The sequence below is a fragment of the Triplophysa rosa genome, linkage group LG7, assembly GCF_024868665.1.
Source record: "Triplophysa rosa linkage group LG7, Trosa_1v2, whole genome shotgun sequence".
NCBI classification, from domain to species: Eukaryota; Metazoa; Chordata; class Actinopteri; order Cypriniformes; family Nemacheilidae; genus Triplophysa; species Triplophysa rosa.
The window spans coordinates 25,903,178-25,918,615 of record NC_079896.1 but is presented as its reverse complement, the minus strand read 5'-3'; the positions used below and the strand labels follow the sequence as shown (position 1 = coordinate 25,918,615).

At 40.5% G+C, this 15,438-nt stretch overlaps 1 protein-coding gene across 1 annotated transcript in view; it reads left to right on the top strand.

Annotated features, from left to right (window-relative positions):
* The window catches only part of tmeff2b (transmembrane protein with EGF-like and two follistatin-like domains 2b), a 38,065-nt gene that overhangs the window by 10,078 nt on the left and 12,549 nt on the right, over positions 1–15,438 (top strand). Inside the window, exons 2-5 of the mRNA XM_057338747.1 lie at positions 154–263; positions 3,619–3,748; positions 10,507–10,533; positions 15,105–15,201. Of these exons, the coding sequence (XP_057194730.1) occupies positions 154–263; positions 3,619–3,748; positions 10,507–10,533; positions 15,105–15,201 (364 nt within the window). The remainder of the gene's footprint in view (positions 1–153; positions 264–3,618; positions 3,749–10,506; positions 10,534–15,104; positions 15,202–15,438) is intronic.

The following is a 15,438-nucleotide window of genomic DNA, read 5'->3' as shown; positions in this document are numbered from 1 at the left end:
CGCACGGCTAGCTGTAGATTATCCCTTACTTATTCATTATTTATTTTACTGGAAAGCAAATTCATTATTATCTTGATGTTGTTTGCCAAATAGACTGTCAGACTGGAGATGTTTGTCTTTGTATATTTCATATCTTATGTCATTTCCTCACAGGGTTTGAAGAGCAAGACACAGATCTTTTTCTCTGCGACACAAACACGTGCAAGTTCGACGGAGAGTGTTTGCGAATCGGGGACACGGTGACTTGCATCTGCGATTTTAAGGTAGGAACGGATGCACCTCAAAAAAGGACATTTCATTTATTTATTATTCACTGCTGTGTTGAATGCGTGACGTGCATTGGATGCATTAGCGCATACTAAGACTGCACAAACTGTTGCAAACACACACGCACACACGCACACAAGCGTGTTCTGTAGTGAGGTCAGAGTGCTGCACTCCGCTCAGACATGGTGCATCTGTGCCTCATTGCCGTCCGAGCTGCATCACTCAGGTAAATAGCATTATCTGTCTGCTCGCGCCGCGCGCGGGGGATTTGTCTTTGATGCATCTGCTCGATCGCCCTGACTCGCTCTGCACAATGCTGCCTTGTGCACTTAAGAAGGGTCACGCTGCTTTCATTTCTGCCCTTAATACAATTGAGCGCCGCTAACGTTAGTCTGGGGCCATGTGAGTGCTTCTACTGTGCTGCCGGGGGGAGGGGGTATCAGTTAAGTATGAGATGCGGGGCGAGTACGGGGATGCCCTGTTCCTGCGGTCTGATGATGCTGATACCCAAAGCTCTGCCCTGTAGATGGGCAGTATTCCCAGATTGGGAGCCGAATGGGAAGAGCGCGTGCGTGTGATGTAGAGAAAGATGAATGGATGTGATTGGTACAAGTTCACTTACTGAGACGCTATTGATCCAACTCTCATACTCAGACTGACTGCCTTCCATTTTTGTCCCTCTCTCTCCCTCTCTCTCTCTCTCTCTCCTCAGTTTTATTCCAGACAGACAGTGTGAACTGTTTCTAAGCAGGTCACATGGGCACCAGAGGCCACATTTAAAGGTGCAGTCTGTTCTGGGCCAGATGTAACACATGGGTCATTTTGTGTTTTGTGGTGAACAATAGTGGACGCTCATTAAAACACACCGTCGCAATTTCTTTTTCCCATAATGACCTAGAATGGTGAACGCAAACCTTGGTAAATTGCATTGTGTGATTCATTTAAATACTCTCCTCCCTTAAACTCCAATGCCATCGCAAAAACAGCCGTGTCTATGCCTTTTCAACGATAGTTTTCATTGCGTGTCTTTAGTAAATACAGACCGTAGTTTTTTTAGGCCAAATAAGGGCGTTTGCGTTGCCGCAAGCTATTAGTAATCTGGCCCTTAGTGTGCATGGCCTTTAAGACGCACTTGAGATGGATAGCTATTTGATAACTGACACTATAGATGTATTTAAGACCCTTCGTCATAGTTTTTGGAAAACGCTGCCTCAGAGTTTCCCCGGAGACGATTAGCGCCGTCGTTTTCAAAAACTTGCACTTTGAGACCCGTTTTCAAAACCCAAAACGCATAAAGCGTTTTCCGTTTTTAGTTTTTAAAGCGGTCTCGTGGAAATGACCTCTCGGTTTTTTAACACTGCAATTTTTTTTTAAACAGAATACAACCAAGTAAAATTTATATCTTTAAGATTTATTGAAGATAAAAAAATATAATGAAACCAGAATTGCTTCTAAACCAGTGTTTACATCTGGTGAAGTGGTCTATATTATATCCCCTAAAGGCCGAAGTATAGTTCCCTTTTTATGCGTACGCGAGGGACAGCGTACTGTACGCACACCGCCGGAATTTTGTTACCTCGCCTACAAAGTACCCGAAGGTCGCGCATGCGCATACCATTTCTTGCAGTAATCAGTTTAACCACCAGGTGGCAACCGTGTCCTGGGAGCATCGATTCAAGGAAGTAGAAAAAAACCTGACCCCTGTAGGCCCCGAGAGGTATTGCAATATGTCGTAATGCGCATGCGTCAAAACCTGTGTGTACGCGTATGAGTCGAAAGCCGTATACTTTGCAAGGCTGTGCGTTCGGCTGCACGCGTACACGTAAAAAAGGAAGTATGCCACAGGCATAACCCTGCCACTAACACAAACCTTTTTTCATTTTTACATTTTCAAATGAGCATCATTTGCTATGATGAATAATCATTCTCCATCATGGGGGCAGAGGGAGAGGTCATGACCCTGATAAGTGCTGGATACAGCATCCATTAGGACCTAGAGTACTAACACAGTATACATAACCTCCACACACGCTACTACATGCTTACTGACATATGCACAGCCCCTCACCCACCGTCCTCGTCCACTGTACTCCTTTACGGTAAACAAGAGCTCTTATTGTTTTGATCAGATACAATAGCCACAGATGTACAGTCAGATACTGTGTGTGATTTGGTTGGTGAGTGTGTGTGCGCGCGCGCGCGTGTGTAAGGATTTGTATACTCTGGAGCCATTTGGACATTGGCGTTTTTCACATTCATTTCTAATATGTTAGAGATTCATCCAGTAGTATTTTAACAGCAAAGATGTTTATTGTTATATTTATGTAGTAGATACAGTGACCCCTGTAGGCGGTAATAGGCACTGCACGTTTTCTAACATGGTAGCTGTACATTTAAACATGCTACAGGTTTAATGAGAGGTCTGAATATAAAATTGGGTCTCTTTTATAATGACCCCATTGGTTTATAAATGAAATGTCTTCCGAAGCAAAATTATGTTTCGTTTTTTGAGTTTGTTTAGCAAAATTGCAACCAAAACAAACGGCTAAGAGTGTGTCTCGACTAGTGTGATATGATACGTGCACATGTGCTTCATTATGAGAGAATTTTCATTTTTTGGCGATCTTAAGTCTCTAGATAAATGATTGCAAAATGTTGCCGAATGTTATGTAATTGAATTTAACTGAAACATTTACTGAATTTAACACAAAGGTTAGTTTCCTCTGGTTTATAACTGACATGTTAGACACACTCCCTTACATGTTTAGATGTGTGTGTGTTTATGTCAGAGACAGACGACCATATCACCGGATTCAACGGATCACCTTCTTGATTGTTCGTGGCTGACTTCCTTCACACAGATATCAAACTTTCAAAGAGTCGTCCTCTAGCCCTCCTTCTCTCACTTTCTCTTTGTCCTTCTCACGTTCGCTCTCTTTTCCCCTCAGGCCATTAGTCAGCAGTTCCATGTTTGGTGTGTGAGTTTGTGTTTCCAGCGATTTGTGTTTGTCGCGTGTGTCTCGCGTGTGTATCGCAGATAGATGAATGACCGCCTGATGTAAATAACCTTTCTCTGCTCCTGTGGGTTTGATATATGAGTCTGAAACAAGTTCACCTTCTCTGATCTTGCCGCTGGGTCACCTGCTTTCTCCAGACGCCACACCACAGCTGGCAAAAACAAAACCGCTATGGTCAGGTGTGACACCAGCTGCTCTTCATTCTTCCCTGCACACCTGAACCTGCGTATCGTCTTCCCGAGTGCCGGTGTAATTAAAGTTTGTCCTCAACTGATCGCGTCCATGAAACATTTACGAGCACAGAAGTGACACATGTGTTTCTGTGTTTTTACAGTGCAGCGGTGACTACGCGCCCATGTGCGGTTCAAACGGCGAGAGCTATGAGAACCACTGTCTGCTGCGGAAAGACGCCTGTAAGCTCCAGACGGAGGTGCTGGTGGTGTCGGAGGGTGCCTGTCCTGTCGGTATGTCACCTTTTTCGCCTGTCATTGTGCGGAAACTGCAGAATGCAAGACAATCAAATCAAATCAAATCAAATCACTTTTATTGTCACAGCACAAGTGCCTTGGTGAGTGAAATTCTTGAGAGCGTGCTCCAGAACGTGCAGAAACAGTTTACATATAGACCGTACTATTTACACACTTACAGACTTATACAGATGACAGTGTGCAATATACACATACATATACTCAGTACACACAATCGTTTTTCTACTCAGTGTTTTGTCTTTTTTTACAGTAAAATATGTTAACACACTTACTGTACAAGAAAGCTCATTAACTGGTGAAGCAAAATTGCATCAGAGTGTGCTTTCACTTTAATTAGGTTTGTTTACATACCAAGTTGGCAAATGTTTTTTTTTCTTTATAATATAAATCTAGACCAGTTTTGTTTCGTTTATAATTAAAAAAAGGAAGAACCGTCATATCTTATTTACGAAAATACTGATTAATGATTAAACTAATAATATTGACAATGATTCGATTTTGCGATATTAGCTCTTTTTCAAAAAATAATATGACAGAATTTAAATATTGACAAAATGTTGTCCAGTCTGTCCCAGGTTGATGCCGGGGCACTTTTTTTATGTGTGCGTAAACATACATTTTTTTGTTTTACTATTTTTCCTCTTTGTTACATTTCGGGCAAAGGTTTCAAATGCAACAAATTTGTATGTCTAAAAAAGTTTATATATTGGGTTACCAGTAGAAGAACCCTTACTAAAAAATTTAACAAAGTTACACGACCCATTCAACAAATTGTATATTTAATAAAATGTATTATACATTATTATATTATAATTATTATTATACAATAAAATATCAATTAAAATTAATGCTAATATTAATAAAATATAAATAGTTATATTATAAACCAGTCAGACTGATAAACAAACACAGACTGGAAGTTAACTTTGGGCCAGGTGCATGCGTCCCATGAAACCACCGATAGATCAATTGCTAAAGTTATGAAAAATCTCGCTACATTGAAACTTCTGAGTCTTAGTAAATATTTACCATCATCCTTATCAGTGGTTTAGCCGTTCACAACAAGAACAATATAAAGTATATAGTAAGCTATAAAGATAAAGTTTTAAAAATCATTCTAAACTTAAAGGGGTCATATGGCGTGAACACGTGTTTTTCTGTGTCTTTGGTGTGTTATAAGTTGCTCATGCATGTATTAGACACGTAAAATTGCAGAAATGAAAGTGTGGGAACAAAAGAGTCATTCTATCTAAAAACGAATGCTCACCCAGACCTGCCTGAAACACCTCGTGTAACCACACCCCCACAAATCTACGTTGGTGGTCTGATTTGACTAAGACCGCCCAAATGTATACACAAGTAAGGTGGCGTACCTGTCAGTACAATTGAAGAGGAACCTGATGTTCCAAATATGGTAAGAGGCGTCACATTTCCGTCTCACGCTTGCAGTATTCCACCAATCACTACGCACTGGTGAACTGGCCAATCAGAGCACACCTCACTTTTCAGAGCCTTGAGCTTTGTCAAAAATCGGCGGAGCAAAGAGGAGATACAAACATGCACGGTGTGTGGAAAATACAGCATTTATGAACCTTAAATCGTGAATACACATTGCATTACATCTAAAACAAACGACAATATTCATTTTAGCCGTGTCATATGACCCCTTTAAGAGAATAACAGCTTACAGTCCATAACTATAACAATACTAAAGTAGAATAATTTTGGGATCACTTACAGAGTGGTATTTCTTCTAGCTGATGATGTTGAAACATTGACAGCCAGTCAAAATGCATTTGAATATTACTCAAGCATTTAAAATGTAAAACTGCTTAATAAACATAACGTCATTTGTTGATGTGGATGCAAGTTATAGTTATCTTTATAGTTATCATTCTTGGTAAGAGCAGGCCTGTATGTGCTAATTTTGAGATCAAAATAACCGTGAACTTCCATTAGCAGTGAGCAGTGGTATGTTGGACGTTTGCAGGCGTAACATTCCACAACCATTCATAAGTCTGAGTGATGCGGGCGACCCGTGAGCCTATACCCGGGTTACTTTAATCACACTGAGTGGGTGATAAAGACGATTATGAGCTAGAGTAATGATCATTGACTAACAGCTACTGTAATTACTGTAAGAGTGACGGATGCACCTGCTGTCGGCTGAAATACGGGACAGACACAGATGCTTCTCAACGGGAACGGGATGTGAAATCATCTTCACACAAACCCCTAATGAAAACGTTAGCTTATAAAGATTGCTGTCCGTTTAGCTAACATTTTAACAGAGAAATAGAAATTCAAATGAGGCATTTGTGGACATGCGGTCAGAGTATAGATTATTATAGCTGTTAATGTGGATAGTATTGCTCAGACAAAACGGTCTTTAAAGACTTCATTGAGAAATATTTGATTTGAAATCTCGGCATCTTGGCAAATCTCTGCAGTTTGTATTGAAACTCTAACGCAGAAGTTTCAAAGTCATTTTTAGTGTCAGGTCAGATCAGAAAGACTTGTGTGGGCTGTGGGTGATCTCCCTGTTTCCATCCTTCTATCATCTCCCTATTGCTTTCTGTCCCCTTGAACTGGCCTATTTATAACACAGACAGAAAGTGCAAAAGCGTATGTTAAATGATGACATGGATAGGATGGACCCCATGCTTTAGAGGAGACTAAACTAGTGGTCTCATTCTCAGCAGAAAAGTCAGGGTCATAGGTCTCCATTTCATTTTGTTGCTGTCTACGAGAAACATTGAGATATAAAAAGTTCTCATTTATGATTTTTCTTTCAGAAATGCCAATAGCAGCGTCACAGAATTCAAATGAAAGCTCAGTTTGATATTAAAATGAAGGTTTAAATTGAAACATTTCTGAAGGTTGCACATTTACATACTTGGAGAGAAAGATTGAAATGCATCTTTGACTAAAATCGTAAGAAACTGAAATGACACTTCATCATTGACGCTTCTCTTCCCCCTCCTTCATCTCTTTTCTCTCATTTCAGTTTCAATTTTTCATTATCTAGTGAGTTATCGAAAGTATAGAGACACAGCGTTAGAAAGACGGTTGGCTGAAGCTCTGGGGAATCACGTTCTGGGTTGTGCGTCTCTTTATTGGCAGATGACATTGTGTCACCTCTCTCTCTCTCTCTCTCTCTCTCTCTCTCTCTCTCTCTCTCTCTCTCTCTCTCNCTCTCTCTCTCTCTCTCTCTCTCTCTCTCTCTCTCTCTCTCTCTCTCTCTCTCTCTCTCTCTCTCTCTCTCTCTCTCTCTCTCTCTCTCTCACGCTAATCCTTCTGCTCAATAGAGGTGACTTCATGTGAGGACACGAACACAAAACATTCTGGTCCAGTTACCGTGTCCTCCTTCAGTCCTCCAGATTAGCCTACTTTTGGTCATCTTTTAGGAAGATGAATTCAGTCTGGAACAAAGATAAATAGATTACAGCTTTATCAGCATGTCGGTAAATGTGTTTTTAGATGGTGTGTGTGTGTGTGTCAGGTTTCGCAAGGATTATGTGGAGCAAAAATAATATTAATACGTAATAAATAAAAATGAATGCAAAAACCAATGAATGCAAAATGACGTTTAATGGTGTGGTTAAAGGATAGAAAACATAACCAGATGAGAATAAAACATGTTAGTGTCTGCATGAAAAAATGCTATATATACTAGTAAACTAGTGGTTTGAATTTCACTATAGTAAATACCATATTATTTACCGTAGTAAAAACCACAGAATATTACAGTACATTAAAATTTACAACAGTTTACTATACTATAATACTCTCCAATGGGATAGGGATTTTGAGTGGTTGCTAGGGTGTTGCTAGGTGGTTTCTTTTCGGCTCAAATGAAGGCTATCCTCAAGTATCTATTGCACAGTCTACTAATATACTTTTTTGTGATTGTTTTGCCAGTGTTATTGTCCGTCAGGCAACAGTATTTACACTGATTTGAGGTTCAGTATCATTTATGCGCGCTGCAGGATGAGATCTACAAGCAACCGTAATAATAATCCTTGACTTAGTGTAGCAAGCGCTACTAACTAGCTCAGTATAAAACGAATAAAAGTCACGAGAGAGTCCATGTCAGGATAGGAAAACAAGTGCGTGAAAGAGAGAGAGAGCAATGTGAGGTTGTTCAGAGGCAAAGGCAGTAATCAGTGTCAAGTAAAGTGGGCCACATTTCCTCACAGGCCACAAATCATCGTGTGTGTTATACGGATGTACACCAATCTGAGTGTGTGTTTGGAGACAGAATAAACACGGGTCACGCGGTTCTCCGATTGATCACCATTACTTGTAAAGAGGAGAGAGATAGGAGGAAGCCGTTATAAATCACAGCGTGTATGCGTGTGCTGGGGAAAAGGGGCAAAGCTGGAGGAAGATGGAATCGGAAAAGTCATCATTAGAATAATCCATCAGAACATCTAGACGGTCCCCACAGAGCCGTTTGAGAGGGAGAGAGAGAGACGGGTGGAGAGCAAAAGAGAGAGACGGGCTAAGAGAGAGAAAGAGCATGATGTAGGAAGACAGCAAAGGCAGAAAGAAAGAGGGAGAATAGGACAGAGAGAGAGAGAGAGAGAGACAGCGACAGAGATGCACAAAGAGAGAAAGTGAGACAGAAACAGTTAGCGACGGTCTGATGTAATACCAGCAGGACAGATTCAGACAAATAATTCGTCTATTGATTGTAAATGAGGACTGCAGCAGAGATCGGTCTGATCAGCGGAGGAATGAGGGTTTGATCATGAGAATAAAATAAAGACAGCCGGCGTGTATTCAGAATAATGTGAACACTCATTAAACACAGAATCAGGAATATGATGCTGCTCATTTGCATATCTGAGACATTTGGGAACGAGAGAAAGATTGAGGGTTTATGATGCTGTCACGTCCTTTCTCAAAACTTTAAAGTTGTCATTAATTGTAATGACTCTTCACAAACACATTCGTGTTCCAAGTGAGAAAGAAATGGATCTGGAACAAAACGAGTGAGTAAACATGACTTTTCTTTATTGGGTGAATTAATCCATTCATGTATTTTTTACTGGAAAACCAACCAAAAATAAAATCTGATTAAATGAAGGATATTGTGCTGTGGAGGGAGAGAGAAGCGCTTCAGAATTAAGGGGACGACACATTAAGGCGTCTCTTTCCCGTGGCCGCCTCAAACTAAGATTTATATGTGTTCTGGGCGGGGAATAATTGGTGGGGTGATTGATGGGAGGGGTTTGAATGAGGGCACAAGGCTATAATCCGCTCCTCTCCATCATAACAAATTGATGAATGTCAGATTTTCCCAAAGCTGCCGTCGAGCCCAGGGGCGGGCGAAAAACCGCAGTACGGTCTCGACGTAACGCTTGCGCCCTTGAACTTGTGAAAGAGAGAGAGAAAGTTGGGTTATCTGGGGCTGTTTTTTCTTTTCACCTCGAATGAAAGCGCTGGAACTTCATTATTTATATTTTGAGAGGTACAGATGCAGCCGTAGGGCAGATTTATGAGTTCTAAAAATTGGAAATGAGGTGACAGCCCGCCTCTCTCTCTCGCTCTCTCTCGCTCTCAACCTCACTTCCTGTCTAACGTATACATTTCCCTCCATATAGCTTCCCATTCTGCTGGTTGCCGGCACTGTACGCTGGGCCTCGTAAAAGCTCAATTTAAATCCCAATTTTCTTATTTTACCACTCTCATAAGTCATTTTGGTGTTTAGTTTTTCATCCACTGAGATGAAAGCTTTCTGTCTCGCTCCTGAGGCTGGGAATGTTCTAGAATTAGAAGCCACTGGTGTACGCGAGAGTTCCAGAAATGCCCCGAATGAAGATCGCTGGAGAGAGACTTTGTGTAGATAATGAGCTGTGCACCACTAAAACATGTCGCAAAATAAAAACTATTTTTATATATCTCCTCTGCTCCAAATTGTATTTTTTAGATGTGATGCAATGTGTATACACGATTTAAGGTTGATAAACGCTGTATTTTCCACATACCGTGCATGTTTGTATCTCCTCTTTGCTCCGCCTCTCTGAAACGCGCAGATTTTTAACAAAGCTCATGGCTCTGAAAAGCGAGGTGTGCTCTGATTGGCCAGTTAACCAGTGTGTAGTGATTGGTGGAACACTGCAAGCGTGTGAGGGAAATGTAACGCCTCTTACCATATTTGGAACATCAGGTTCCTCTTCAATTGTACTGACGGGTACGCCCACCTTACTTGCGTATACATTTGGGCGGTCTTAGTCAAATCAGACCACCAACTGACGTAGATTTGTGGGGGTGTGGTTACACAGTATGGGGGTGTGGTTACACGAGGTGTTTCAGGCAGGTCTGGGTGAGCATTCGCTTTTACATAGAATGCATCTTTTGTTCCCACACTTTCATTTCTGCAATTTTACGTGTCTAATACATGAACGGCCAACTTATAACACACCAAAGACACAGTCTGAAGCCTTTCGCTAGTGAATGTACAGAGCCGTGAGGTCGAGAGCAGAGCTCAGGGAAGTCGGTTTCACACTTTTAGGAGCACTTTAGAAAAATAAAATCGGGTCTTTTATACTATAATGAAATATTAGCTTGCTTGTTGCTTGCAGAAACATCTGAATTCACTGCCACTGTACTTTTAAATGACGCTCAGTACAGAAAATTGCCTTTTGCCAGCGAGTTATTGGTATTCCTGTGAACGTCCACGAAACATCTAAATGAAAAATCTGACCGTGTGTTTTTCTGTTTTGTAGATGCTGGCTCTGGATCAGGGGACGATGGTGAGTATTTTCATCTCGTCTCTAATTAATACAAAGCATTACAATGATCTCATGCCTCTTGCTTTGTCTGCTGGCCCGCACACACACACACACACACACACACACACACACACACACACACACACGATACTCGTGCTGTGTTTAGATGACTGCGGCTAGCGTCTGCCTCTCCTGATAGATGTGAATGTGCCAGCGGTACTTATGATCTGAATCCAGGATGAAGAATTTCACTCTGGAGCTTGTCTAATTAAAAAGAGATACAGGATGGCCTGATGGGGCGAAAAGAAAGAGAGAAGGAGGCTTATGGATGAGTTATCTAGTCTGAAAGATAATCAGCTGGGAATGGATGAGATTCGAGAAACAGTTTGGGACAGAGAGAGAGAGGCTGTGTTTGGAGTGGAACGTTAGCTTACTACTTAATGAACGTTATGTAAAGAGAAAACGAATGTGGAGATTGAATGGAGCTTTTTCTTCTGTTGTTTCCTTTCATTAATATCATGGCATTTACACAGCGGTTTACAACTAAAATCTCAAGCACATTAGCTTTACACTTTCTTATCAAGCCAACAGCTCATACTAGGAGGGGAGAAGGAAAAGGGACGAGGATGGAAAAGGACGGAAGAGAGGTAAAGAAGACGAGTGTGAAATCCACAGCAGAGTGACGATACAGGAGAGAGCGAGCGAGGAACATGGAAAGAAATGTAGAGAAGCTACAGGGAGTGGATAAAAAAAATGTGAAGGAGAGAGAGAGTGATGCTCAGACACAGCTCAGCAAACTCATGAGAGGAGTTTAGCTTAAAGAAAGCTTTTGCCATCCTCTAAAAGGATCAGACATGTTTTAATGTCTGAGTTTAAATCATTGATGGGTTCTAGGCTCATGCATACTAAATCAAGGAAACACACACACATCTGTTCAACACTTCCTCTGCACTCTGACTCTATATAACCGAGCGCAAGCAAAATGCATTACACTAAAAAATCAAGAAACATACACATGTGCTTACTGAAATGCAAAAGAAAACATTTTCCATGAAGTCAGTCACACCGCTTAATGGGCACAGCATGTGGAAGAGCTTTTGTGTCACCACCGTGTGTGTATGTGCGTGTGTGTATGAACCCCACACGGACAATAAAACTCCCTTTTAATCATACTAAATATTGCTTATTTGAAAATGTAAAAATGCAAAAAGGATGATTTTGAGAGGGTTAGGTTTAGAGATGTGTTTAGGGATAGAGGATAGAAAACTGTCATGATCCTGTCTTTCTTGTCTGGAGTTTTCTCGTTCTGTGGACAGGGTCGTGACACTACCATGTCTTTTGCGCTTGTTGTGTTATGTGTGGAAACACGTGACCTTTGTTGTGACTGCGTCACGTGTTCTCCTGTCGGGTGCCTTGGCCCCGCCCCAGCCCCTTGTTTCCCCGTCATCGTCGTCCCATTAGTGTTTGATTCCCCTCACCTACCCATTGTTAACTTCCCTCATTAGTGTTCCCCTCTTAAGTCCCTAGTATTCTCTGTTCCGTGCCGGTTTGTCACATTACTATGTCCTTGTCAATGTTCGTTCCCAGTCCCTGTGATTATTACCTTGTTCCAGTCTCGCATCGCATTGCATCGCATTGCCTTGTCGTGTTTTGGACTTCCTTGGTTTTACCCCCTCGTGGGAAGTTTTTGTTTAAACCTTGTTTTGTTTTAGTGTTTGCCCCCATTGTGGGTTTTTGTTTAATAAAGTATTTTGTGTGTTACCCTGGGTTCTTCTGCCTCTACCGTATTAGAAAACATCATTAGCTCAGTAGAAAAACAATAGATGTCTATGGCAGGTCACCATGAGGAGTGTTCATGCATATTACGTTCTTATGTCCTGACAACATTCTTATAGCTCAGCTGGTAGACTATGACGCAAACAACAAAGTCATGGGTTCAATTCCCGGGAAACAAATACTGTAAACTCTTAATGCAAGTTGCTGAGGATACGAGCATCTGTCAGATGCGTGAATGTGACAGTGTACTTTTTGTATCTCCATTTTAAGGTGGTAAGCTTTGACCACTACAAATAGCCGTTTAGTGTTTTTAATTCTGCATGTGATTGTAAGCAGTAATATCCATCTCGGCTTAAAGGCCCTTTTTGAAGCAGTGCTTTGTCTACCTTAAGTTGCTGTCTCTGAGTCACGGGTTCTGCTCTGGTCTGATGCTTTGCACTCCACAGTGTGAGGAAAATCAGACCCTTTTCTGGCATTCACGCCAGTCGGCTTTTCAGGCTAAGAGCTGCTGCTTGACCCATATTTGCCTGCCAGAAAGTCTCACATGTTTCTCAGATCTCTTCACATTCTGCCAGAAGCGACTCAAGACAGTGTTTTGGTTTATTTCGCTGTCAATGGTCTGATGCCCTGCGATCAATAACTCATTATCTAACCAAATAGCATCAGAGCACCATCGGTCATGAAGAACCCCCTCACATTCAGACTGTGTGTTACATTCACAAGATTCACTCGCTTTAGGATTCATACATGGCTTCTTTAAAATACTTACAAAAAACAAACATCAGCTGAATGTGATAAGTATCCAGGTTAATGCATAAAAAGATCATTTTTGAACTTTTCATAAATACATGTAGAAATATGACTGTTGTGTTGCTTAAAAGTGAATCTGAACTTGTTTTCTTTGCAGTATTTGAGGTCTGAAAACTACAGAGCATCTTTTCTGTTATTCTCACCTGTTTCTCCAGTTTTCAGTTTCTGGCAATACATGCAAATAGAAACAATATTTTAATATTAAATTTGGGATGAATATTGTTAGGAGTTTACAGAATGAAACAAAAATAGTCATTTTACCTAAACACATACCTAATCGTAAATTCAGAAATGCTGAAACTGAAAATGATCTTTGAAATGGTCTCTTAATTTTTTTGCGGCTATGTAAATTAAAATATAAATAAATATATTTTGACCTCAATCGTGGTTTCAAGGAGGATTGTGGGTAGGATTGTTCATTACTAGGAATTTAACAATTACTTTTCAGAGTTTTTTCTGTGGCTTCTATAGACCACTTCACACAATGTAAACACTGGTACAGAAGCACTTTTGGTTTTATTGTATTATTGTTATTTATAACAAAGCATTTATAACATACATATATAATTATATCTTCCACCGTGTCTACACCGGACGCGACCGGCGCGAGGCGACAACAAAAGACATTAAAAACGCATTAGAACCCATTATAATTAAAAATGTTGTCCACATTGGATTCGGGCCTGTCGCATCTGGTGTAGACACGGTGTTAAAGATATTCGTTTAGCATTTTTATTCGGTTATAAATGTTCTGTTGGTTGTATTTTGTTCAAACGTTTATGTAGTGTTAAGAAACTGAAACTGAAGTTCTTCTGGACCAGTGTTTATGTTTTCCGAAGAGGTCTATAAAGCGTAATTTTTAATGGCAAAAAAATGAATCAAATGTTTTACTTCTGGAACACAAATGTTGTTCTCTTTTGCGAATTTTTATGTTTGTCACACTGCAGTACTGAATGAGATCACTTCCTCTGAAATGATCGTTGCATCTTCCACCATTCATGGCATCTTGTTAGTATCTGTAATCCTCATTCATTCCTCGTTTCCATCTGACTTCTATACCTCTGTCATTTAAAAAACCAAAAAAGTACTTTTACAAGAACTGAACTTCAAATTTGTAATTAGCACTTTAATCACTTGAAGTTTAGAAATACTCATGCAATAAGTATTTTTAGCGTTGTGTTTTTATTTCTTTGGTGACTGATTTAGATTTTTCTGCTGGCCAGATCTCACGGTTGAGTCTCTGGCTGCCTGCATTAATAACCCATTACAAATCACTTTTTACAAAGGTTGCCCCTCTAATGACATCATTTCTCCACACAGGACTGCCAAAACACTCGTAATTTCGTATTTCATGATCATTTTCCTCTCTTCAAAATGCTGCCTTGCTGTGTCTTTAAGAGTGCCACTTTAGCTGATGTTACTTGGGATTTCATCCCTAAATGCACAAATAAGAACAGCTTTCTTACAGAGCTTTGGGTTCAGAAAGTTCCTATAATACACTGAGATATTTTGTGTCCAAAGTGATCAATTTGATTTAAATTCAAAATTTCACAATGCTGGGTTAACATTTCACACTTGTATAATGTGAGCAAGGGTCTAACAACAAAACTGCTTTAGTACGCTTGCAGAAGAGAAAGAGCGACATGGTGACATTTTCAGGTTGAGTGCCCGACACAAGCTGGATTAGTCCTATCAGTGTTATTATTGACCTCATAAATATGCAAATAAGAACATTAACCCCAGAGTTTACAAGTTATACAGCGTGTGTTCCTGAGAATTGAACTGGAAAACATGCAATTTATTAGTAGCTTTATTTATAATCGTTTTTTCTTTTTTTTACTTTAACCGTTTGTGCATGTGCGTAGATTTGTATGTTTAATGTTACTATGCTAATAAAGCTGTTTTAATCTCGGATAGCCCAGGGTTAACTATTTCAAATGTGAAAAGCTCATGATATGACCCATTTACCCACAGCTCTCTCTCTCTCTCTCTCTCTCTCTCTCTAGTTAATGAGGGTTCTGCAGAGATCAGTCAGAAGGAGACGTCAACATGCGACATTTGTCAGTTCGGTGCAGAGTGTGATGAGGATTCGGAGGATGTGTGGTGAGTCACACACACTTTATAGAGGTCCTGATGTTGAGAGCCCCAGGGGTTTCTGGGATATGGGGGTGTGTCTAATGGTATGTATCAGATGTAAAGTCCTCTGCGGGCCTGCTTCTCATGAGCTTCTGATAGAGATGGCTGATAAAGTCTTCAACATTTCACTGTGATGCATTGCAGTGCATAGCTGAGGGCGGATGATGCACTGATGGAAAAATCTCTCTTTGATTGTCCTTCTTT